The sequence below is a fragment of the Pollicipes pollicipes genome, unplaced genomic scaffold (assembly GCF_011947565.3).
Source record: "Pollicipes pollicipes isolate AB1234 unplaced genomic scaffold, Ppol_2.1 Scaffold_7231;HRSCAF=8579_pilon_pilon_pilon, whole genome shotgun sequence".
Taxonomy (NCBI): domain Eukaryota; kingdom Metazoa; phylum Arthropoda; class Thecostraca; order Pollicipedomorpha; family Pollicipedidae; genus Pollicipes; species Pollicipes pollicipes.
Genome location: NW_023597034.1, coordinates 43,415,459 through 43,442,590, shown reverse-complemented (window position 1 = coordinate 43,442,590; position 27,132 = coordinate 43,415,459). Strand labels below are relative to the sequence as shown.

Sequence of the window (27,132 nt, the reverse complement as noted above, 5' to 3'; positions counted from 1 at the left end):
AGGGAGCCGACGCTTATTCTCAGAAACGAGGTTAAACCACACAAGTATTTTACGGGAGGGACATGCAACGCTTGTATCATAATGCAGTTTGTCGTTCAGGGACGGGTTGTTTATCTCCCACAAAAGTGCATTTAAATGCAATTTCAAAATCGCATGACTGTTTCGGTAGCTCTTACTTTTCCCCTGTGGTAGCCCTTCCTTCGCACTCGTCAAACTTGCTTGATATATTAGAGTTTAAGGTCATCCCAGCAGGTCAGGTCATGTGCAAACCAAAATTAAGCTGTTTTGCACATATGCGTGTTTTGCCCGCTGGTCGGAATATGCATACATGCGTAGATACATGCATACAAACAAAGAAATCAACACCGCCAGTCTTGCAATGTGTTCACAAATCAAAGAAAGGACAGCTCGTATTGTGGATACAGCCCTGCGAATGTTTTATATAAGTATCGCACAATCACACCAGAAATTCTTTTCTGAAATTTGCTGCATTCTACCAGACCACACGCCCCTGTCGACAAACAGGTGTGATCTATTAAGGTCTTGGGTCGTTTCTTCGTGATCAAGCACTATGCTCTTTATAATCACGGAAATTCAAGAAGTTCATGACTACCTCAAATCTTTGTAATCACGATTTGGACATATCTTTTTCCAACATCTTGTAGGATCAGTTGAGCTTGACCTGGAACCGATGCATGCGCAGAGTCAGACACAGGGTGGCATACGGGCTTCTGGCTCAGGCTTTGCGAGTGCCGGGTCCTGGCTGTCAAGGGACCACGCACGGGCCGGTGCGCATCTGATTTCCCATCGCTAATGACTTAAAGAAAAACATAGCATCACGAGGCTCCGGCAGACAAGAGCGATGCTATAAAGGGGCTGAACAAAGATATTGCTTAATGGGAGGAACTTCATGACATGACGGCTACGGTCCGGAATCCCCATCACGGAAGCACTGTGCGAGCGCCCTTGCACGTAGGCTTTATATCGCTGAAACCCAGCACAGTCTTCCTCGCGTATGATGTTCTGCCCTTTGTTCTATGCATGCCTGCTCATACCAGTGCCCCTCCCCCATCGCCTACTCACTACAGGTTAGGTTTCAAGACACTTCCCTTGAGAACATATCTGCTGACGCAGATTTTGGAAGTCCTGTACATAAGTAAGAAAAGAGTCATTCTCTGCACGAGTGTGATCATGCAGTGAAACCGTAAGCACCAAGAGATCGCACACCATCCTATGAACAGACAGCAAGTAATTTTATCCATACAATTGAGTCTCAACTGGCTCAGCCGTGGGACAGCCCAACTGTTTCCTGTCATATTGCAATTGAAGTCATTTGCTGTGTTACTGGTCCTGTATGCCGCCTCAGATAAATATCTCGGGGTCTATGTTACATGAAATTACATACCGCATGTTCGGACAGTCTCCGAACGACATGTGAACATGGCAACGCAGGCATGGCGACAGAGACAAAAATTGCCCTTTGATTGAATTGATTGAATTGATTTGATTGAATTGAAATTGCATTGATCAAATCTTATCACCTCCCTATCCAAACATGTCATGGGTGCATTCTGATTTTCTGGCGTCTCCCCTTTTTTGGAAACATATACCAATATGTAGTATATCCACCTTCTTTTCGAACTGAATAATGCAGCTTACAGTCTGATTCCGACGCAATAATTGTCATTTTTGTATCTTTTTCATTTTTAGTCTTTGCTGTGATGCTAGCTTGTACCCAAGAAAAGCCGGATGGGTAACCCTGGGCCCGTCCGGTAATACTTGGCATTGCATAACGAGATATCGAGCCTCTCTTCCATAGACTTGAGCGGTCCAGATGCACCGCACGGCCATGTTTGCCTCCCCGTTCTAATAATGGTTGGCAATACGACGCTATCACAGACATGATTTAACTATCAAATTTTATGGAGAGGGAGACGGCAGCAAAATTATGATGACACGATCTTTTGCTCTGGATGTGCGGGGTGTTGTGGCATGTCTGCCACAGTTCTCTGAAACGCATGGCTGCGTGTGTGCTGCTCCTCAGAACGGAAATGCATCAGTAAGACAGGTCATTACAAAGGAGTTGATATATTGCAAAATATTGCGGTAACGAGAACATAAATAACTTGGCAGGCACCTTCCTTTGCTTATCTGCCTGCCAATTTCAACAGGGTCTTGGAGGCAAGCTGAGACTTTTCTTCTTCTAGCGCACACATAACCAGGTAAGAAGCTGCCCAGTGATTGAACATCCCTACAAGGCCCATCTTACGCCAGGTTGTGAACAAACATGCCTCCCCGCTGAGCAAACACATCTATTTCGCTCCTAAACAAAAGATTCGGTAGTTTGTGGCCAGAGCACGAGCCATCCAACTCCATCAGAAGAGCCATCGGATAAATCTGGCGATCGGCTGAGAAGACGACAGGCACACGAGCGCACCATATGTTTATCCGGTCATTTTCCGTCCGTGTACAGAGGCCCGCGCGTCAGGCGACCGCATATTTTCGCTGAACACCGGGTGCCGGACGCGCGGGCCGCCTCCTCTCCCAAGCAGCGCCGGGAGAGAGCGACGGCTCATCCGGCCCGGGCATGGTGCTCCCAGTGTACCTCGAGTCTATGACCCTCGGAGGAATTCGGGTCTTCTCCAATGTATCCACGGCCGAACAACGGCATATTGATCGTCCTCTTCTGTTCAGCATGGGCCAACAAAGGCGCACCGCAGATCGCTGCACGCAATCAAAGCGCGGCGGAGAACTGTGAAACGGTCGGTGCCAGCCGCGCGGCGTGGTTCGGAGGCGTCGCCTGCGCACCCATGCCGTCCGCGTCCGTCCAGGCCGGTGGCGGTCGGCGGATGATTACTCGTCCGATCGCTAGGACCGACCGGCGCATACCGCAGGTAACGAGCGCATACCGGCGCGGCCGGCCGGGCCGCGAGACGGGCGGCGCAGGACCGGGCCGGGCGGCGCCGTCAACAGGTCAGAGCCGGCAGCTCTGAGCGGCGACGGGCGGCGCCACCGTCGGCACGCGCGGCGGAGACGCCGCGCCGGCGCTGTCGCACGACACAGGTGGTCGCAGCACATGGAGACAGCATGTGGACAAAGGAGAGCGCATGTTGACGCCATCTTCATCCACATCACGGGGCATCCATCAGCGTCACATCGTTAGCGCTCGTCTCCATGTGATTTATCTTGTAATCTTGTTCGGATGATGGTTCTGTAATGGTCGGGGAAAACGAGGCAGGACCCCTCGCCGCGCCACACGTCTGGTCGACAATCCAGTTAGTTGGCCCCGGTCAGAATGACAAATAGCCATGGACATCGCCAGGCGTGATATCAGATCGAGCCGGCCAGCCCTGATTACCGACGACACCGCGCATTAAGATGCCTCGCCGTTCCACGTACGGCACGAGACGACAAAGCTCAGACGAAACATATGTCAGACCGCGGATGGCTCGTGGTTACTCATTTGTCCCACTGTTTTCAGAGTGGCGCAGTTCCTGTGCCCGGGCCCCATTTGGCGGGGTCGCGTTCCGCGGGCGTCCGGTCGAGCCATAGAGGCCACGCGCAGTCCGCCAAAGGTCAGCACTATCGGGGTCGACCGGAAACTAGAGCTCGGCCGACCGGTGCCCGAGGGCACGCAGAGGCGTCTCCTGGCCGACTGGCGCGAGCCGGCAGGTATGAGCTGCATACCGGTTCCTCCGTCAGCTGCAATTAGCTAGATCACCACGCACATTAGCTGATAACCAATTCATTACTAGCTTTAAAAAAATGTTCATTACATGCAGGCATTGGCCGTTTACATTAATCGTCAGTCCCGCAGTATCACGCGCCGCTTTTAGCCCTTTTCGGAGATACGCAATGAAAATGTCGGAGTCTATCTGACTGGTGGGTGGCTTAAGAACCGCTCTACGAGCATCCTGGACAGCTGACGCACCGCCTGCCTTTTCCATGGATCGCAAAGCGATTCCGTTCGGTTACCTAAGTAAGATAATCGCTCGCGCTGGTGTTGATCGTGTCACGAGCCGGATTTCTAACACAAACCTGTCAGTTTTCCTATCCCAAAACCGATCCACTTCTCGCACTGTCCAAGTTGTCCTGTCACTTCACAAAGCGGACATTCGCAAAGGCCAAGGGTTACAGTCCCGTTCAGTAGTTCTCCCGAAGCGTAAGGCAAAACAGATTATGTGGGTCTAAAACAACTAGGATTGTATATTTTCACCGCATTTCGACAGCATTCAGCTAAAGCGACGCTCCCCAAACGCCCTCGCCAGCGACTAGCGCACCGCTGCATGATTTGAGCGAAGGTTGGAAGAAGGAGCGCCTAGTCAAATGCAACTTTGAGGTCTTCAGAGATCGGCATTTGCAGGACAAGCCCTGTGGTGCTGATTTACGCCGGCTACAAGCACCCCGACACACGACGCATTAACGCTGTGGCCGGCAACGGGCACCTTAAGCTCCCGCATCACCGCTGCAGTACAAACTGGTGTCACTGAAACAGGGCACCGCAAGAATAATTGCCTAAGCAGGAGGATGACACCGATGTTGCTGACACCTTCCTTATGTTTTGGGCGCGACATTCTTAGGATTTCGTACCGTTCAGTAACGAGGTGCCATTTTCGGTCGCATAACCAAACATCAGTGCTGGGAGCATTTCGAAATACATAATTCATCAGCCTTCGGACAATGATCGACGTCCAGCATTACAAGACACTTGCTCGGCACCACCTGATCGGCGAAAAGCAGAAGGCTGTTGAACATCGATCCCAGAGACAACACGACAGTTTAATACGTCATCCTCATGCTGGTGTTTCCCGATATTCACTATGGAAATTAGGTGAAAACCGTGACCACTGATGGCACAGGAGCTGAAGCAATGCTTAGACTACCGGACAGTCCATATGTTACAGGTCCCAAAGAACGATTGCAAGAGTCCAAAAGCTGTGCTTAAGAGTCCAAGACTCCAAAAGCTGTGCTTTCTGATGACATGACGTCGAACGGGCAGCACATGTACGCCTTGCAAGCGTAACAAAGCCGAAGCGCACCGAACCCCGCGTGACCCCAGACTCCTCCTCAGCGCTCTCCAGATGACCGCTGTAGACGCACGGCCACAGCTGGCTGAGTCAGCCGCCGGACCGGTGCTCTCCGGTGTCGCTCGCGGCGCTGGCTCCGGTGCGGCCGCCGACCGGCACGGCACGGTGGCGCCAGCTCCGCTCCGGAGGAGGCGCCCCAGGCCCTGCCCGTGATGGACGCCGGCCGGCCCGGCCCGCCGCCGCAGGCAAGGTCGGCCCAGAGGTCGGCAGCGGCCCGCTTGCCGGCGTTTCATGAATGAAACAAAGCCGGCGGGACTGCGGTCGCCGACCTCGGCAGGGGATTAAGTGCGGGTGGTGCGCGTGGGAGAAGATGACGCAGCTGGTGAAAGCCAGCCATGGAGAATCTTCGCCACGAGCTCAGTGCCAAGTCGATGTGATCGGTCTCACCACGGCTGAGATGATGATCCGGCTTCTTCGCAGAGATGGTATCAGTGGAATTCCAGACCACTATGTCAACGCAGGTAGTTTGCGCGTTTAGCCGCGATATTCTGAGGTTTCATCATCTTCGCGGTGGATTTGCAGGATGCGCCAGCTCGAAGACGTTTCCTGACTGACCGCCGGGTCAGACTGAGCACACAAAGCGACCACCCACTGCCGCGCTTCCTCGGCGGCCTGCTGAGTTCACCTACCCTGAGGGCAGCTATCGACGCCTGCCCAGCTTCCCGAGCGTCTCGTGTTTGTTTCCACGTGCAGGCAGAGCTAACGGCGGCCCGGAGGTCGGGTGTGCAGGCGTCGAGCGGCACTCCCCGGCCTGCGGGCGTCGCCCCGGGCCTCGTGTCGGACGGAGCGGCGCCAGGCCGGCCGCCGCGGGGCGGTCTCTGTACCATACCGGCCCAGGGCGAACGGCGCTGGAATCCGCCGGCAGTAACGGCCGGGCCGCACGAGCCGCCGCGTCATGCAGCGCCAGGCGCCGGCGGCCCGCCCCGGGCGACGCTGGCGCCGCGGCGCGGTCGACGGCCGCAACCAGGAGCGCTCGCGTCGTCGATACGACGCGGAGCTGAACTGTGGTCCCTTACTCGCGCACGGGGCACAGCCCTGCACCGACAGATCAAACGTGCCTGACTGTGGTCCCTCACTGGCGCACGGGGCATAGCTGGTCTCCAGCCCTGCACCGACAAATCAAACGTGTCTGACTGTGGTCCCTCACTGGCGCACGGGGCACAGCTGGTCTCCAGTCCTGCAGCGACAAATCAAACATGCCTGACTGTGGTTCCACACTGGCAGGGGGCAGAACTGGCCTGCGGCTCCCTGCCGGCGCGCGGCGGAGCTGGGCTGCGGTCCCACATCGACCGAAGAGCAAGGCTGGGCAGAGGCGGAGCAGCTCTGAGTGCGCTCTTAACCGGACACAAACATACCTGGCCGGGCAGCTCGCCCACGACAACTGCCAATGTTGGAGCTCTGCTGTATTGTTCCCGGGGAAAGTGCGGGCGCCGAGAGCATCCCCGAACGTGGACCCTTCCGCAGGCTAGGTTTCGGCTGATGGCGCCCCAAAGTCCGGGTGGCTCTACCCCATCGCTGTCCGCTCTGCTTCATCGCATGGCCCTGCAATGGTCTTGACGGACCGAAACGGCTCTAATCCAAACAATCCATTCAACCCAAACCTGTATTGACTTCTTGACGTGGTCCCACAGTGCGCTGCCTCATCTCCTCTGCTCGCTCTCCCCGGGGTCACCGGCGCGTGCACCCAGCTGGCTGAGACCTGGCTGACGCGATGGGAAACCACACGCACCGCGACAAAGGCGCGACCAAACAGACACATCCGGGACGGCACAGCCGGCGTTTTGTCTCCGATAAAGAGGCAATCAGCGGAAAGGACGGGCTCGCGTCGCTCCTAAAAGCCGGCGAAACGAGGCCTGATGTCGGCGCGACAGTTCTGAAGCCGGCGGGAATGTCGGTGATAGGGTCGGGCTTTGAAGGGGCCAGCACACACACGTGGATCGCGTGAGAGTGAGGACCCAGCATTACACGCTTAGCTACGGTGAACTGAAGCCCAGGATCGGTCTGACGCACGGAGGAAGCGGCGGGAGCGAGGCGTGTGAGTCAGGGTCCGATGCGTTTGTTCTCAGCATGTGCGATACCAGCGCCTAAATGCCAGGGAGTGTGACGGCTAATTTGATGACGGCTCGAGCATGCGTGTAGAGGGCCCGGGTTCTCAAGAGACGGTTTGGTAACGTGTCTCGCATACCTTTTGAAAATAAACGTAGTTGAGGTGATCGTCTGTCGCCGAAGCGGTGTGAAGGGGAGTTAAATTAAATTAAAGGGAGTGTTCCACGTTTGTATGAGGTTTTGAACTGAAAAAGCCATCTTGAAGATGATTCGGTCCGGTTCACAGCCCTGTCCTGCCTAGACCTAAACCCTCCTAGTTTTCGAGCTGAACACCCGCAAGGCTGTTCAGACGTTTTCGGGGAGACTATTTTAAGACCACCCAGGCATCTATCACTCTGTGCTAAAATTATCAAAATCCTGCAATGTCATTAGCCAAGTGGCAATCAAGGCCACTAAAATGTAATTGTCGAGTCGTAAATATGCGGCGTTCATAAGCACAATTCTCAGATAAAAAGGCCGTCAATCGGCGATTAATCCAGGAAGTATAACATGCGATGACGCAATCAAACAATCACGTATTGAGAAGCACATTTACAAAGCAGAAAAATTGTGTGTCTGGAGCCATCTTTTCACTTAAAAGCGTATTAATACTTATGAGTCAGCTTATTTAATGAAATATGATACTTCCTTTAACATCTTATTCGTGGAACATCCCTTTAAAGCACGTATGCCACCTTTGGAAGCCATCGCATTTTTTGCAATGGACGCAAGAGACCAGTAATTACTAACGCATGACGGCAACAGTGTGCTGCGCTCAGACAAATAACACGATGCGCAATTTTTTTAACACATTGTTATTGATACAAAGCTGCTCAATACTTACACCGTACTTTATTACTGCAAGCATGACGGAAAACATCGAGTTGCTCAAGGATATCCAATCAATTCGAACGGTTCAACGAACTCGTCGCATGCGCAGCGAAAAGGCTTCGTTGCTGGTAACGACAGAGTTATCCGTATGCGTCAAAATCTTATCTGTGAGACTTGAGCTGAAGTTCATGTTTGAGAAATCGCACTACTTTATACAAAGCTGATTGTGGGACTTTTGCCATAATGCGTAAGGTTACGAAAGTCAATTTAGTTCAAGAGTCTCCAGAACATACATGTTGTCCCTTGGTGGGTAACACTAGCGTGTATCATGTTGCAAAATTGTGCTTGATGTTGATGAGCCAGTAGAGTGTTTACGGGCATCCTTAAAGCGGCGCGACCAAACTTTCCTCTAAAGTTCACTTTTTCGTGAGTCCCCAGATAAAGTCAACGATGAACTTGTACTGAAAACGCGCAACGACAACACCACACTCCCCCACTCCTCAGCCCTGCCCTTCCATCCGTTCCTATGCCTTGGCGAGTTACAAGCCAGATGGAACCGTTCAACACAAAAAGCTATTTAAAATGAAAACCTGAGCTAGTGGGGCAGCATTTTACGAAACCGGCTTTACATTTTTAACTGGGCATGACTAACATAGCAGCTTACATGTACCGACACATTCTGACCTGCGAGGAGGCACTCTTAGACTACATGGCATCAAACCGCTTTTTAATGAGTGGCTTTAAAACAGCACAGCAAAGTCGTTTCCTCCGTCGGCAAAAACGGAAAGATTGACGCCACCATTCTTGGTACATCACGCGGAGCCTGTTACTTTCAGTTGGAACAAGCCACAATGCAGCACACTAGAGTTCAACTTCGAATGAGCTGCATTTAGTGGAGTGGTCGTGAATCGAATTTAGCGACAATTTCAGCGGGTCTGACCACAAATTGACTAAACCATGTCTGAATTTATTTCAGTCAGAGACCAAGAAACAAAGTGGAAGGGCACCGTGAAAAAGCGCAACTGGTACGTCGCGGTCATGTGCACGTCCAAAAGACGGATATCGAAGCTTGTACAAAACTGTATTACCTGAGTGGACTCTAGCCGCGTCTGAAATCATTGCCTCGCATGTGTTTAACCGATTTTAGTCGCCCTGGGCAATTCAGACTCGGGGGTACATCCGTCCGATGTGCTGCGGCCAGCTATGCGTCCCACTTCCGCTGGTCTTCACGCTGAGTTTCGACTCATGCCAGTTTGGGACCCGAGCTCCTTGCCGCGGTCCCCTTCACATATGGACCGCGGACTCGGACTCAAACCAGCGGATTAAAATACCAGTGCGCCCAGACGCGGACTCGACCCAAACAGAAATGAATGCGAATCGTACTCTGACGAGAAATGTTTTAAAAGAGCCTCGCAATCGGACCCAAACCGAAGCCAAAATGAATTACAAATCTGCTTGCAGACCCAAAACGGCCTAGGACGCGTCACATCACAGGCGCATCCCCGCATCCATCACAGGCGCAACATCAAGAGTTCTGCAGCGCCAGCTATGGAATAACTCAGCGCACTGAGAATGAGTGCATGCCAACTTTTAGGTGTGCATTATCCATGATATTCCATTATCATTATCCATTAGGTGTGAATAAGTGCGTGCCAACTCAACGATGCCAACTCATGCCAACTTTAACCAGCTGAGGGCTTCAGTAGCTCCCGCTCAGGCTTGTTTCGGAACTGACATTTGGGCCAATATTTTCGACACCTGCGTTGCACGTTTGTATGCGTTTTTGCAAGTTGAAAGGCCCACCACTTTCCAGATAATGAATAATGGCCATTTTTTATCCATAGGGGTTGTATGTCCTTTTCTGTATCCATGATATTGTATGTTTGTATATTATGCATTGTGTGTTTATTGCATATGAGCATTTGGATATTGTACATTGTGTACTTAGATATTGTGCATTGTGTACTATGTTAGTATTGCACATGTTACATACACAATATCGTGTCTTGAGTAATGTGTTTATTGCCGTAAGTATGTTTGCCCTTGACTGGAATGGCGTGCGGCCCGTAGCAGCGACCGCGATAAAGGCCAGGTGACGTCAGGGGGCAGAACGAACCGTGCCGAGAATTGCAGCACGTTAAACTTTCGCTACCATGTTCCTCCGCTGACTTGAATTCGCACGGTCGGATGGTTTTGCTCAGGGCTCATACAACAAGCACTGCTTAGCGTGAGCTCTGGTCCATAAAATCGATCCATTCAAACGATTCGAATTAAATCGTGAAAAGAGATAAAAGTATGCGTTTCAACGCAGGATAACGTGTGTTGGGCACAACTACCAATGTGTTCGGTTGGTTCGAACCTCCAGCAACCTTTGAGCCAATCAACTGCGCTTGCGTTTTGATGCATAAATGCCTACATGTGAGAAATGAGCCATATTAACATTTAAGGTACGTCTGCATGTGTGTGTCTGCCGTCCAATATCCATTCTGTAGGACAATCTTGCATTCACGTGTTGGGTCGCATCAGATAACACGATTGTACGATTCCATAGAGGACAACTAAAGTTAAAATGTTTTGCTTTCTCCTTGACAAACCCAAACCTGGTAACGTAAATATGTGGAAGGAAGACAGACTGACGTTTTTTCTCTTACTATATGGAAACCTCTTGCCGTATGGTGAGCCCTTTGAATTTGATGCCGTCCTTAGGGCAAATGTCTACACTTGCCGCCAAATTTCAATAACTATTTCAATTTATATAATTATTTGAGCGTGCGGTCAAGTTCCGACGGCCACTCCTCGGGAAAAATCAAAGGTAAGGATTTGTCATCCACTAGCTGGTAAAATCGAACCTGCGCTCTTTTGACCCACGCATGGGTGGTACATTCTTCAGGTAGGAATAGAGCCAGTTGGGTTATAAATGTACGCTGATTATGTTGTACAGTATGTTAAAGTATTCAGCATTCTGGGTTTCTTGAATGTTTTCAGCCCAGTCATTCAAAGTTGCGAAATTTGCAAAATAAAGATAGCAGTATGGGGCAACGTCTGTTCTTCATGACCTAATCTGGCATACGAATCACAGTAACCGACATGCAATGCCGTTGTCGAACGCTGTCTCGCGCTTTCTTCTTGAGGCGTAGGGATAAGCATTTCTAACTGGTTCATTGCCAATACCTAGCTAAAAACATTTTAAGCAGCGGTGACTTGGGAGCGGAAGAACCAGCTGCCATTTTCCGGGCCAGCAGTGCTCGGCAATGCCGCAGATCTTATCAAATCGAACTTGCCGAACTTTAGGTCCACTTCTGAAAGCAAAAAAGTCGTACGCTTTTATCGATCACGGAATCCATTTAAATCCCTGAGGTGTTTTGCTGGATAATGCATCACCTCATTCATAACATGGCGTAGCGGCTTTTGAGACACTTCTTTTGCTCTGCATACTTACTCAAGAGACATGGTAGGGGCATGCTTACGCTTAGATATGGTCGTCTAGCTTCTTTTTAGTTTTCCAAGCAGGCTGTGGACATTAAGCACCAGATCAACGACTCTAAAGACTGCGTGCAGTGACGTGCCTGTAACATTAACTTAAAACTCCCACCGGGCGTGATGACGAGCGGTTTGCGCCTTCGGCTACCACGTGAGTTCGAGACCCGGTTTGCGCCACGGCCACTGAACACTATTTGGCCGCTGCAGGCGCCGGCGCTCCATAAGATGGTGCGCGACGATGCGCGTCGCGTTCCCCCCCCCCCCAAAAAAAAACAACCAAAAATCACACTCAGGCCCTGGTACAGAAATTCGGAGGCCAGCACTATATAACAGCACTATATAACAGCACATAGCACCTACGCTTAGCTGATGTTGCACTGACTTCGTTCTCCAAATGGCTACACTCGTCGCTGAGGACGAAACACGTTATGTAGCAGGTGGTATACTGTGCACATAGAAAACAGAAACCAATGCTGCGCTGTTACACGCATATAATGTAAGTGCATTTTTAAAGGCATGCCACAGTACATGAGGCGAAAAAATGAAAATGAACGATCACTATTTCTCCTTCGTTGCAGCGCACTACAACAGAACGCGCGAGCACCACCCACTGACATCCACGATACCTCTTTTCCAGATAGATGGTAACATACTCAACGGTTCGACGATCACAATAAAACCATGTTCCTTTCAGGAGGAAGCAGCTGAATGTCAGACATAGGGGTGATGCATAGATGGTTACTTCTCTGGTGGTGAATGTGGCCCGGACTTGCGTGGGTCTGTGTTTTAAAACCATAACCGCAAGAAGAACAAAGGTTACAAGCTACGCCATGCATAGCTCTACAAAGCTTCACAAGCTATGCAAAGCTATTTGGCACCCAGGAGCGCATTCAAGGTATCTCAGTGAACGTAATAAAACTCAGAAGTCATCACCGAAAACCGATTACAGCGCACCAAAACAAGAATGGTGTTTAAACACTGCATGTTGTTTTCAACATAATTATTCCTGTGTATTCTGCACCGATTCTTTAGTTGTCGACCTTTAATTTTTCATTCACATCAATACACGCAAATGAAAAAAATGATAAGGCAGGAGGCACGTGGCTTTAGCGCCTCACCTCCGCCCCCTGAGAATATCTTCCCGGAGCCCCTCCCCCCCCCCCCCCCCCCCGCTGGGGAAAGTGAGAACAACGTCTGCCAGGCGGGGATCTTTAAGTCCATCAGCATCACACATCATTAGTTACCGTCCAGTATCGCATCATTCTCAGCCATGTGATGGCAAAAACAATTTCCTACCCACTGCTAGAAAGAATGAAGGCGCCGCAGTACCAGTGGGAGTGTAACGCCGGTACCGCGGTACTTATCAGAGCCATTGTCGGCTAGATCCATCACCATGTATCCGTTGTTCGAACGTATAGTACTGACTTCACAAGCTAGATGGCGGGTGCGGTATCCCGCTCCAGCTCGATGCATAGGTGGCGCTAGCTACCGCCCTCCGCAGAGGCAGGTGGCCCGTGCTCAGCCATGCGGCAAAGGGGTCCGCAGCTAATGTGAAAACGTCCCTCTCCAGTCATCTTTCTGTTGATGGGCCCGTCGGGACGCCGTGGGGTGGAAGTGTAGGAGGGGAGGGGAGCGTCACACGCCATCTTGGCCTCAGAAAGCCGCTAGTCCATGGTCATGGGTGGACGCTGGAAAGAGACGAGGCGCTCACGAATCCCGAGGATTCGGTGTGCTCGTTTATTCGATGCAACGGACCGATGTAGATTGCAAGATGCTTAGAAAAGTGTTGTGTGTAGCAGTTAGACTGGAAGGCCATCCACATCAACAGCTGAAAGTGTACGACCCGCACCTTATTTACGTGGGTACTTAAAGAAGAAATCAAATGACATCTGACATGTACACGAAAGTGTTCAGTTTTCACCCATAAACGGAGCGATGTGCGGGATTTTTGTCCTGGAGGACCCATCTCATAATGCCGTTGTCAATGCCTGCACTACCAAGCAAAGGCACGACGGTACGTTACATTATGACCGTTCTCGTTAAAAATCACGTTCACCGGGTGGTACCAGGCAGACTTCGGTGGTGCCGGACATCTGACCTACAGGGTCGCGGGAACAGTCGCAGGGTCACGGCGACGGTACCGGACACGTCATGCCTGGTTTGCACGGGAGAGGCTAACACGCAGACAGGTGTCCGGAACTAACGACTGGAATTGATGAAATCAGTGGACCGGTTTCAAGGAAGGCAAAAATAGACACGGCGTGATCTCACGGGAACGTAGTGTACCACAAGCAATGTTTAAGTCGTTTGAAAAATTGTGGCCTGCAAATAGACATACAACAGACGCCAGGTAAAGATCAGAATAGCTGACGCTTTGTTTTAAATGAGCCGGTAACACGCAGCTATACAATAGGAAGATGAGGAGGGGAAGGGTTTGTAATACCATGAGCTTTAAAATTACAAGCTTTTTGCTGTTATTGTTCGGCTGCTCAATGCTGCCCAAACCTCCACTATTGTACAATTCCAAATGTCAAAGTGTGTGTGTGTGTGCGTGTATGTATGTATGTATGCATGTAATAAGACACGCCGAGTGGGCAGAAACACAGCGAAAATAATCTAGTTCATCAAACATAAGAAGCAAAGTCCATAGCCCACACGTATCAATGCAGTGAAAGTTATGCGGATTGCGTACACAAAGTACTTAACCGCTATTACATTCACTACAAAAACAGAAACAACGAACAAAATACCAGTCCGACTGAGGATCGCGGCGTAACGGACCGGAAACCGCCAAAAGGACCAGCTCGTGTCAACAAAGCCGCGATCCTCAGCGGTCACAGTTCCGTGCACCGCGTGCCGTGCAGCACCGAGGGTCCGTGCACGCGCCCCATACACGCCTGCAGCTGCAAACAAACAACAGCCCGCATGTAACGAGCCTCGTCTTGGAACGCAGAGGCAGCGCGTGGAGCGAGCACCGATCAGGCCCCGCCAGGCCCAGTGCGGCAGGCGGCACACACCGCATGGCTGTCGGGGAGGGAAAGGCAAACCGTCGACGCCGTGCAAACGTGGAGAGGTAATGCATTTTGCAGTGCAGGCATAAGGACAGGCGACCACTTCACCGGCAATGGACCGGCCCGAGTCGGACGAGGTCGATTCTGCTCCAGGCCGACTCACCGCGGCGTGGCATTGGCCTACCCTGCCGAAGGCCGCCACCTGTCGGAGGTCTTGGCGACCAAACGTCAGCGTCCCGGCTCAGCGTGACCGTCAACTCACAGAAACCCAGCCTGACGCCCTGTCCCACGATCAAAAAATAATTCGAACGGGTTGTGGGAGTTTTCACCTGCCCAGTGGAAAGACCGACCAAGGCAGAGAGCCAACCTGTTCCAATCTCCTATCAGCACCATCCGTGCCAAATGGAGTGAGCGATCCGCCCACCGCTGCCACAAGCCTCGGTTGGTCTGTTCGCGAGCTCCCGAGCCTCCCTCGACCAGCATCAGCTCCACCGCCTGCCACAGGCACCGCTGCCGACCTCAGACCTTCTAGTGTTCGGCTCGTGGCCGGAGGAGGTCCCCACGGCCCGTCCGGTCACCGGCCCGTCACGGCCAGGCCGCTCAGTGCCTCCCCGACCCTGTCCCGCTTGAGCCGTCCAGACCGCTGGCTGACCTGCCACGACCGGACCGCTCGGCGCCTCCCCGATCCTGGCCCGCTTGAGCCGTCCAGACCGCTGGCTGACCTGCCACGACCGGACCGCTCGGCGCCTCCCCGACCCTGGCCCGCTCGAGCCGTCCAGACCACTGGCTGACCTGCCACGACCGGGCCGCTCGGCTCCTCCCCGACCCTGACCCGCTCGAGCCGTCCAGACCACTGGCTGACCGGTCACCTGGTCCGGGGCCTTGGTGCAGTCACACTCGGTCGGTCGACCGGAAACCGCGCTGGCGCAGGAGGGGAGGGGGCGAGCGTGCGCCACAGCGCCGGCGGAGCGAGCGCCGTGGCCGCGGCGGCCGTCGCCGACAGGTTCGCCGCCGGCGGGCCTCACAGCACACCGACAAGAGCCGAGACCTGCACCGATAATGATACGGATAGCATAGTCGGGTCCGCACATAGCAGGGGACGCCAAATAGGGACGAGATAGTCGGAGAAGCGAGAACAGGGTCGCTGCCCTCAGGAGAATTGGCATTGATGCCTGAAGACGCACTCCGACGGGTGCGACGTACACCGAGTGATCTGACCAGTCGAGCCGAAACTGTGCTTTGCTTGTGGACCCCAGACACACGAGGGTTATCAGTTGCCGGAAAGATGCTGCAGTCGTCTGGCAACTGGGACAACTGGGATACAACGGGCCCGTAATTGTTGAGGCCGGTGGCGCACCTTCTAGTGTATTGTACATCACCCTCGTCCGGATACTTTGCCGTGGATATTTGTTATTTGCCTCTAAAAAAACCGTGCGCACTGCAACCAATTTTCAGACAGTCACTGATCGGCCGTTCTCCGGTAGAACGTATTTGCATAGAACTCCCTTCCTGGGTCCCACGCGGAGTGCAGCGAAATGCGCCGTGCAGCAAGGTGTCATGACGCCTGGGCTGCTGAGCCGTGCCCCGCGCACGTGGCGGTCTTTGTCGAGGCTGCCTGAACTGAGGGCCATCATCGGCCAGCCTTGATCTCGCCCCGTCTCCCACGAGAGGCAGGCCGCGGAACAGGGCAATTTCACAGCCGGGCACCTCCTCGCCGCTCGGGAGAGTCAACCCCAGCCAACCGAGTACCAGCTCTGAGTCAGCAATATTCCGGCCCTGAGTCGATCGACCTATTAGCTCCGAGTCAGCAGAGCATCAGGCTACAGTCAGCCGAGCATCAGGCTACAGTCAGCCGAGCACCAGGCTACAGTCAGCCGAGCAACAACCCCGCACCAAGGAAGTACATGCTCTGAATAAACCAAGTACTAAGTACGAGCACGACAAGCGTCCGCATGGAAGCAGCAAGGTACGAGGAAAAAAAGCCCTGTGAGTCAGCGAAGCACGTGATGTTTGGGTGGGTATGTATTTCGAGCATTCCTGAGTCAGAAAGAAGTCATGTGTGAGTCAGCGACATACCTAAGTATCTATACCAGTTGTTATTATTAGTCAGCTCCAAGTAGACCCTACTAACAAGACAACTATGAACTCGACTGACCTCAATTTGAAAGACGCATTAAGTCAACAATGCGAACGACGTTTTGATCAGCTGCGGGTCTTCAATGCATTGAAGCTTCGCGATTGTGTTGAATGGTTGCAATGCCGCGCTCTGTTGACTCTTCCTGTCGAGAACTGGTCATAAACGTGTGCCGAGTGTGAATCAACTTGCCAACAAGCGATGATGACGTCACACCACCTAACAGGACACAGTGCTGTCGATACTGGGTCAGCGTTCCCCACTCGCAATAGCCCAAAACGTCAACATCGTACCTCTTGCGTACGGCCAGTGTGCCATTTCGAGTTTATAAGTAAATGAATACTGGAACATCAGACTGCGTCGTGAATTTCCTCCGCGCATGTTTCACGGGCTAGGTTATGACATGTGTGAAACTATCGCTGGCGCTCAAATCTTGAAATACGGACTATCGACTGAACAACTTTCCTGTAGCTTGCTGTTGCGATCACTAGACTTCTCTTTCAGTGTTGCTCGGGTTGGTTGATATAGACGGCAGACGGCTTGGAACCCCAGCCAGTCCCACCAGTGGCAGGCCTCCCTGCAGATGGCATGGAGCCTAGCGCCTGCAGCGCGCGGTCGACTCCCGTCCCCGCCGGTGTAAGCAGAGCGGCACCCCAGCGGGGGATCGCATCGGCCCGGATCCGGTTACCGCGAGGGCCTCCGAGCACCGCCAGTGAAGCCTCACAGGGCTGCGGCTGCTGCCGCAGCGATCATCGATCCCTCAGATGTGACAGAAGTGAAGCCTCCCCAAGCATTGCGTCGGCTACCACGAATTGTTCAGCTTTGTTCAAATGGTTGGTTGATATTCTTCATAATCTTATTATTGTAATTCATGCGTCGACGACGGGTACCTGTCACTGGTCTGTCTGTCTGTCACTGGTCGCTGATCTGTCACTGGTCCACGAGGATCGTTGAAGAAGTGTCACGAAGGATCCTCGACGCAGTCACTTCAAGACACTCAAGAAACGCCTGAGTTGCGAACAAGCCGGATGTCAGAACAGACACTCTTTGATATGCGAAGCACAGGTCGGCGCATGCACTCCATAGCATTTCTGGACGGAGTACGTGCCAACTAGATCAGCGCGGATAAACCCACTATACAAAGTGCAGCGCAAACGATGATCGCGTTAATCGTCACACATGTGGTTGCTGACCAAAATGTGATGAGGTTTGTAAATGACAATCGGCTCATTACCTCCGAGGCCTCTCATAAGATATTTAACGGTCGTCAACTTTGTTGGACGCAGGGCCGACTGCCCCCGTAATTTGTCGTTTTGTCCGGAGAACGCTAAGTGTAAGGCAGCAACAACGTCCCGACGAAGAGGTCTGGAAACACGCCGGATGGTGTGATTGTCTCGGATATTCTACTGATCATGCGTGGGAAGGTTAAGGCGTAGAGCGCATGCACTGGCGAAGGCTGTTTCCAACGAAATGACGCTCAGACGCAGGTAAACATACGTGTGAACGAAGGCACGCCCGACCATTCTCACAGACCCCAAACACAGCCCCAGTCCGTGCACCCCATGGGCTCCTCCGATCGGTGACGCCCGATATGGATGTGCGCAATCAGCATTTCCTATCACCATTTTGTTCTCATAGAGAGGGAGAATATGGTGACGACCACTGTCCAGCACACGACGACAAACGTACCAACCTGTCACCTGTCGCTCAAGGCACCGGAGCGCGGAGACAAATGAGGTGCAGATAAATAAGTGAGCCCAAATCCTGGGATAATACGTATGACAGATCGGTTAATCTTCCGCTCTCTGTCAAGCTGTTGACACTAAGAGCTGGCCCAAGCTGTGTAATGCGCAAGTTTATCTCGAGCTTTTGTCTCAACCATTCACGTTTTCGTGGCGGCTTTGCCATGCTTGTATCTTATCTACAACTGACTATCCAACCAGCCCATCTTAGCTGGGAAGTCTAGGGTATTTTCCCACACACGACCACACTACCTTTTCGTCCACAACCAGTACCCTCATTTTTAGAGGGTTGCGTGACAGCGTACTCTGCGCAGCCCTTTTTGTGGAACGTGAAAAGACCACAGTGGCCAGGTACGCTTCCGGATGTTCAAGCGTCGCAGAAAATCGAAATATTGGCCTCGATATGGGAACCTCGAACTCTCTCAGTTCGGATCGGTATCTCCACAACACAGCAGTCGGCTATACTGATGCAAACGGCGATCGGAATTCCAACGGGGAACGCATTGGCATGACGCAAACGCATCATTTCGTAGAAACGCAACATATTTGGTTGACTCGGGGTCGCTGAGTGTCATCACAGGGTAGGTCAAGGGTAGGTCAAAGACAAGCACGTTGTCGTTCCGATGCTGAAGATACTGAAAGTTTTAGCCCGTCCCTCTTCGTTTGGTTCTTGACGCAAACCAACCGAGGCTGGGGCGAGCAGGCCGCCCTACGCCTCGCAGATTAGTACATCTTTGTGAAACAGTACATCTGAAGCCACGTGCCCGACACCGAGCATTTGAAACTCTTCACATAGAGCTGCACACTTGGACTTCCTCGCATGGAGCTCCATGTCTCGACTTTTTTGTAGAAAGCTGTGTATCTAACACTGCGCAAGATGTGCGTTACGGAAAGGATTTATTCGAAGCCGTGTGCTGGGGAGCTTGCGTCTGACGCGTGCTTCCAGGTCCTGACGCTATCAGACATTTCAATTTCCCATATGAACCATGCATGCAATAGGCCTGCACATCCATCTTGCGTGCCCATTGCACAGCCACCACTACCCCCTCCCCCCCCCCCCCCCCACCAGCCTTAAAAAGTATTGTCCTCCCTCAGTATCTGCCTTCGTCTGGTGCGCACATTTCCTCGGGTGTGCAGCTCTGCCGGGTGCGCGCCACGCCCGCCTGATGCGTGCCTCCCTCGTGCGCCCCCCCCCCCCCCCTCTGTGCCCTCAGGAGTCCGGCGCTCTGTCGAACAGGACGCGGGCCATCACGCAGCTGCGGGCGGCGGTGGTCCCTGTTCCCAGCCACTTACTGCGAGCGCGGCCCTCCAACCACGCGAGCGCCGCCCGACCCTGGCCGCGTCAAGGGCGTCTTACCGCCTGGTCTGCCGAGGTCGAGTCTTAACCCGACTGGTCTGTGGGGGCCGTGTCGTAACCAGACTGGCCTGTGGAGGCCGTGCTACGACCAGACTGGTCTGTGGAGGCTGCGCCAATGCCCGAATGGTCTGTGGAGGCAGTGTCATAGCCCACCTGACATGTCGAGCCCGTCACCCTGCAGAACTCGAAAGATCAAATGTAGGTTTAATGTCTCCCATTTATTCCGCCGACAAAAATATGCGGATGCAGTTTCCATGATAGGGTGGCGAATAACGCTTGACTGTACGTTGGTTCTACGTGCATTGTGCATTCATATTATTGCGTGCATAACCTAGCAGGGTTGGTTTGATTTGGTTGGCATGGTTTGTTCGTTTTTGCTTCAAACATGTGCATGTCATGTGCTGAATTCCATGGAGTTGATTTTAATAAGAAGCACCATCTCCGTCCGGTGAGATAGCTCTGACCCGAGGATGGTTGCCCCAACTGATCGCATGCAGTAAAGCTACACCAGCGATGTATATATCTGGGTGACCAATTCGTGGCGTGTTTGCAGCTATTTGTATTGAGCTCAAGATCTGAATACACGAGTTAATTTCAAATTCATTAAGGCGCGGATAACACAAACAATGATCGTGCCTGTTCGAAGAGGCAACAAAATGCTCGGTAAGTGCAAGAGGGACCATGCCGCCTATTAAGTAAAACATCAATGGTCTTACAAATGTCTCTTTCTTATGATTACCGCGAGCATGAATCCAAGACGTTCGAGCCAAGGCCTATAATTCTGCGCAAGATCAGTTAGGTACAGCAGCACCTGTCTCGGAAGCCGCCGTTGTCAGCTGTTGGCGTCCTCCCGACCCCGTCTGCTACACTCTGCTGCGCTGGCGAGGGGAGGGGAGAGGTGCCCACGGTTCCCACGGGCGCCCGTCCACTTCCTGTCATTTGCGAGCCTGAGGCTGCGGGCGTGGGGCCAGGCTAGGCCGGCGAGGGCCGAGCCAGCCGTCTGGCGCCTGCCAGCAGACGGACAGGGCCACCGTCACACGGACAAGAGTCCAGCGGCTGACGGTCCGGCGTCCACCGTTGAAGAGGCTGATGCCTGTTGCCGGACGGCTGGAGTGCGCAGTCAGAGGAACAGCTGCCCACCATTCCACGGACAGAGATCCACCAACAGGCAGACAGGTGTCCACCGTTGGCAGAACTCCAACTCAGGTCAGCAGGTGTCCACCGTCACACGGACACGAGTCCACCAACCGGCAGACAGGAGTCCATCGTCGGACGGACAGAACTGCACTGTCAGACAGACATAACTCCACTGTCAGGCGGACAGAAGAAGTCTATCATCAGACGGATAGGAGTCCATCGTCAGGCGGACGGGGATCCGCTTTTTTGACGGATGATTGAACCGTCAGATGGCCAATGACCCACTGCCAGACGGACACATTAGCATTCGACAGTCAGGCGTAAGCCATCAGAGGGATCGAGGCCCACTGGCACATAGTAACATAGAGGGGGGCCGCCGTCAGACGGACTGGGGTGTACCGTCAGACAGGAGCCTAGCGTCCGAAGGCCAGTTCACCGACGGGTGGAAAGGAGCTGGCAGACAGAAGCCCCCTGTCCGAAGGGCAGTTCACCGTCGAACGGATAGGGACCACTACCGTGCGGAAGGAGGACTGAATGGAATTGTTGCACCGCAATTGCGAACACAAATGCGCCATACACATGCAAAACTCCGTCGCCATATTGCGCAGTTCGTCGTAACAGGTGCTTTACGACGCACTCGGCTGCTGAGGCTAGGTGGCGTCATCTGCCTCACACCCTGGCTGAGGATCGCGGGTAATTGAACTCCGTGCCTCTGGTCTCCCCGTCACGCAGCTTAACCACTACACCACCCCCTGCACCATATTGCACAGCTCGCACTGTGCTGCCTGAGGCTTGGCGTGCGTTTAGCGCGTGATGAGCCGATTCGCGGTGTTTCTCTTATTCGGTAGTACGAATGTTTAACGGTAGCAACAACTAGAAACCATTCGCCGGCAGTCCAGTTTTCATCCGTCGGAGTCCGTGCTGGCTCGGTTCAGCCCGACGCCCGGACTCCAGAGACCCGAACGTGGCAAACGGAGCCGTGTGATGGAATGCAGCACCATTGTGTGACGATGCCCACCACCAGATACCGGCCTGGTAACGCGATTCACTGGCAAGCCGTCTTGCGCGCCGACAGATCCGTTCCAGTAGCAGCGCCGTGCCCGTGCACAGCGCGCCGCCTGGGTACGGCGTCTGCTCGGCCATCTACGATGCTACCAGGTCTCGGCCATCTACTCGGTCATCTGCTCGGTCATCTGCTCGGTCACTGGGTTTCGGTCATCTGCTCGGTCACTAGGTCTCGGTCATCTGCTCGGCCATCTGATCTGTCACTAGGTCTCGGTCATCTCGGTCTCGGTCACTCCGTCCCGGTCAGCTGGGTTTTGGTCATCTGCTCGGTCCCCAGGCCCCGGTCATCTCCTCGGTCACTCAGTCTCGACGCCACGTGTGGGATCCGGGCAGCTGTTGGCGTGTTTCGCAGGCTGGCCGCTGGCCGTGAGGGACCAGGTATGCGGCGGGAGCTGGACGGGCACGCTGGGCCCCATTCAGCAGCCGCCACCGCACCCCAGGCGCCTCTGTTGGCCAGGCGGCGCTGCCTCTCACAACGCCCTTCATAAACGCCATTCAGCACACCTGTATGGAAGGGTCCCGAGTGCCGAACGACGCGGTGTCGCGGCGCGCTCAGAGCCGTTTACCTCTGTGAGAGCCGAGAGCGCTGACAAAGGCCGAACACGAGCGTCGCTCGGCGGCCGGGTCGGCAGGGACCGCGGCCCTGTCACCCGCCGCATTCTGCCGACAATGGCAGCAGCCACTTCTGGCTGGAGAGCCTTCTGGTCTCAACCAGCGGCCGTGGGTACCACTCGTCGTGTGTTTCCAAAATATATCTCCAAAATCGCGGGATGTTTATATGCGAACGCTGTTTACAAGAACCTGTGCACAGATCTGATTGATTTGTCGCCGCCAGTAACACAAAGCGCATACATGATTGACGCTACACATGTTGGATGCGCCCAATAAGCTTCCCAGTTCTAGTCACTCCCCGTACTACTCCAGCGAACGCCCCACGCCTCCCAACCGGATCGCGCCCGCACCACCCGCCAAGGTCACGGCAGGGAGGGGTGACACCCGACACCGGCGCTGGGGGGCGGCGACGCAGACTCGGCCGCGACACTCACAAAAACAGCCCCCTAATTGGGACGTATTAGACCGGGTGGTCATGTCAACGGGAGGCGACCGACCGGGCCAGGCCACGACAGGGGACGGGAGCGGCCCAGCCAGCGCTCGACAGAGAGAGCGTGGGAGTCCACCCACCCCCGGCACACCCAGCGCGAGGAGACTGCGCTGATCGCCCGCGCGGGAGTTGGAATCACTGGTGCACACGGCGTAGATTGAACCGCCGATTATGAAAGACTGCGGTTTGTTTTTTTGTGGAAGACTGAGATTCAGGTGTATCCCCTGAAAAGGAGATACACCTGAATTAACAATCATCCCCTTCAGGGGATATACCGACTGTTCTCAGAGACGGAAGTGTCAGATGCCGACTCACCTCACGCGAATTCTAAAACACAACTGGCGGACAACGCCTTTCTAAGGCAAGACAATCGAGCAGCATCTACATTCTGTGAAAAGGCAACACATTGGACCATGAGTTTGCTTGGGTGTGTGCATCCAAGCTCTGCCCGGCTCTTGTCGCTGCCCAGTTCAACAAGACACGTCAGCACCCCCAGTGTGTGCCTCCACGCTTTACCCGGCTCTTGTCGCCGCCCAGTTCAACAGGACACGTCAGCACCCCCAGTGCCGCGGGCTGGGTCACGGTTTCCGGCAGAGCTCCGGTGAGCGGACGCAGAGGCCGATCAGGCGCCGCAGGAGGCGGCGGCGACAGGAGGTCCCAGGCGCCGTTCGGGGCCGCCGCTGCCGACCGCGGCCCGCACGCGCTGACCCGGTGGGAGCCGTGGCGCCCCGGCCTCCTTACGCTGCAACCTCTGGGGTCGGCGGCCTCCTTTTGGCCAGCCGACAGAGCTCGCAAACGCCTCCTTCGCCGTAAGTAAAGCAACAGGCATTGCACTGAGTGTGTAGGCGGTCCTGCTTCTCCAAAACAGACTTGAGCTTAGATCGGTGGAATCGAATCTTACTTCGGAATCCATTTAGTTTTGACTTGAATCCGTTGGCTCCATTGGCTGCTTGGCTGAATCCCATTCGGAATCGATTCCCGTGGTTTGCCACGTAATCGTAACTGATTCGATTCCACCTTGAATATGCCCAATTCAAAAGTAATTTGACCACAAACTCTAAGGTGTAAATTACATCGCTGACTTTCCAGTGCACAAATTGAGTTTCCCAACTAGTATGTGTTTACGAGACATGTGAGATGGAAATCTGTGATCTATCCGCTCAAGTGTGGGGATATGGAAGGCTGGATGCGCCCGGAGTGGTCAAAAGCTCAAATTAAGTACTTTGGGAGGCAGAAAAGTTTGTTGCGTTACTATGGACTTGCCGGTTTCTTCGCCATTCAAGTGTTCAATCTCCAATACATAGCCATTCATGCACTCATGCATTTTCAAATTGGTATGCAAAACAGATCGCCTTTCTGCTGCTGCATACGGATGCCCGATAATAGCACCGTGTTGTACATATATGATGAGCCTTTGCACCGGTGGAACTATTTGCAGCCTGCTCCTTCCTGACAAAATACATTTAAATCGGATTCGGAATAAGAATAAGCAATATTCGCCATACACGAGTTCAATTCGACCTCAAAACAGGTTCATAGCGGTCACGACTATCTTCGAGATCGACTCTCCTCGAGCGGAATCAAGCAAACACATCTCCAAAGTCGTTATCATCCATGACAAAACTTATTAATTTCATTTTTGCACTTGTTTTTTTTTGTAGCCGCATCACACCACAAATCCACCGGTGTCTGTGTTGTTCCTCAGCACTGGCATTGCTGGCGCTCGCATTGCTTACAACCTGGCATACCTTTCCCTCAGCAGGCTCACATGAAATTTGTAATGAAGTCTTAGCATACGCCCGATGCAGAAACAAAAGATAGCTGTTTCCGTATAGCGTTGCTCGCTATCTATGCTCTGGCTCTGTTTGAAGTCAGCGTAAACTCCAGAATCATTCACTGTCTCGTATGGCTAAAGTGGAATCTATTCCTCTAAGAACGCATGTCCGTTCCGGGTTGATCAAGTCGCATTGACTGAAACCAGATGGGTCGACCTCAAGATAGAAAGAAATAACAACAAACATGTTCATTCTGAAGGCTGTTGCATGCGTGGAAAATGGTGTTCTGAATGCCTCGTCAAATTATCAAAGTTGGCAACCTATGCGGGCTTTTTAAAGTTCGTGTGGATCATTTCAGTTGTATACCGGTTGCCGGCCATCGGAACTGATTTCAAAGCCAAAACTGCTTATTCTTGCCTTGGTATCGGAGTCAACTGACTCACGACTAGGCCATGCTGCTCGCAGTCAGAGCAAAAACCAACCCAATGCGCTGTGAGTGGGAGTCGGAAACGACGCCAAAGCAGTATCAAACACAGGCCGCTCGCCGACAGCGCTGCAGTCAGCACGGGAGCGACGCCTGCACTCGTTCGCCGTCGTGGATTGGTTGCTGCTCGTAGCAGCACTGGATTTTGGTAAGTTGACAACCGCGGGAACGCGTAAAATACGCCGAGGAGAAGGTCCCAACGGTCCATTCCGTACCGCTTGAATTCTGGGTGTGCGGCCCTCAACAGGTCGCCTGCAACGCTCTGGCAGGGTACTCACCGTTCTCCTCCAGCGACAAGCAGGGGAGCGCCCACGCCGCGAGCAGCACGACCCAATACAGTTGGAAGAGCATCGTTGCAGGTCACAGGCGCTTGGACAGCATTACAAGTTCAGACGCAGCGCGCCAAAATGTATGCGCTCCCGGCGCCGCCGCTCGGGCCACGCCACCGGCGACAGTGACGCGCTCGTCCACTGCCCGACACCGGATGTCCTCCGCTACCGCCTGCGGACGCCGCGAGCCTGCCGCCCGCCCGAGCTCCACTGACAGTCAACACCTTCAGCACCACAGCAAATCTGCTTCCTAAGACGGTGCCGTCTTGTCCGGCCGGTCGGTGTGTCCCGCGCAGTCGCCGAAGACCCCGTCCGCCCGCGGCTCGCAGCACACCCACCGGCGCGTCAGGCGTTCGTCGTCCGCTCGCCCCTCGCGCCCGCGGCCCGGCTCCCGGTACTGCTCCCGCAGACGATTTGGCGACGGCGGCCGCCGCAGACTTTCTCACGGTCCACGACCGCGGCGTGACCCGCCCACCCTATTAGGCGGACACTGCCATCTAGCGGCCGAGCGGACAAACTGTAGTCACGCTGACGACTCCCTTGCGGAGGTCAGACCTTCGCGGGGTTCGATATTGAGAAGATTGAACTTGACCCGACGGTTTGGTCTTCGCCGAGCTAAGAATTCCACTTTTCCCGCATCGCCCGGCCAGAGGCTCCTGCAGTCAGTAAACTCGACGGCAGCTGATGTGATCAGCACTCGTATGTGCAGACCCAAGAGGACAGAAAGCGTGTGTCCAGCAATGTAGGCATGTTGCGCGAATCAACTTCCGGGATTTATGTTCAGCCTGGTGCGCTTAGTCCGATAGGATGCACTGTTAGCCGTTGTTTTCATAAACAAATGCCCAGATCAAAATGTACGTGAGTCGCTGAGCCAACCTCGCTTGATTCGCTGCAAACAGATCAGGACCACGTCTAGAAAGGGGCGAAAGTCAAGTGAGAAACCATGGAAGAACGGAAGCGTATATCGTATTTCAGTCACAAAGTTGAATGTTCAATTTACTTTCGTTTTGATGTTATGACAGGTCAAAACGGTGACGACTCAGATAAATTTGCATTTGTGTTGTACGTGATAGATGGCAAGGCACACTGTATTGGTTTTCAAAGAAATATAAATGTTCTTCGTGACCCATGTTTTCATGACTCGGTTCATCCATACTGTCACATTTTTGGGGGCCTAAAAAATGAAAAGTTGTCAGCCAAAGCTAAAATGTCGGCTACAGATCATCACAGCCATTTACACCCGATATCGGCTCACACCAGTCACACGAACCCTGTTTCACCCGCCTCGCGTTCTCGGACCACATGCTGTAGCGGACGCCTGTCCAAGAACTGTGGGTCGTGTTTACGGTCAGGCCACACATATCCCACCGGCAAAAATACTCATGTTGACACAAACAAAAACGCGCTTGGCGGAAACAAGCCCGCCAGCTGCTGCTTGTTACGGCTCGAGGCGGACCGTACGATCACAATGGTGTCCGCTGGGTCCTGAGGACGCTCGACAGCTCGCTGCCCT

The 27,132-nt window shown here is 53.5% G+C and overlaps 1 protein-coding gene across 1 annotated transcript in view; it reads right to left on the bottom strand.

Annotated features, from left to right (window-relative positions):
* The window catches only part of LOC119110158 (epidermal growth factor receptor), a 66,905-nt gene extending 40,894 nt beyond the window's left edge, over positions 1-26,011 (bottom strand). The window contains exon 1 of the mRNA XM_037233893.1: positions 25,569-26,011. Within this exon, the coding sequence (XP_037089788.1) occupies positions 25,569-25,641 (73 nt within the window). The 5' untranslated portion in view covers positions 25,642-26,011. The remainder of the gene's footprint in view (positions 1-25,568) is intronic.
* Between the last annotated feature and the right edge of the window lie 1,121 nt (positions 26,012-27,132).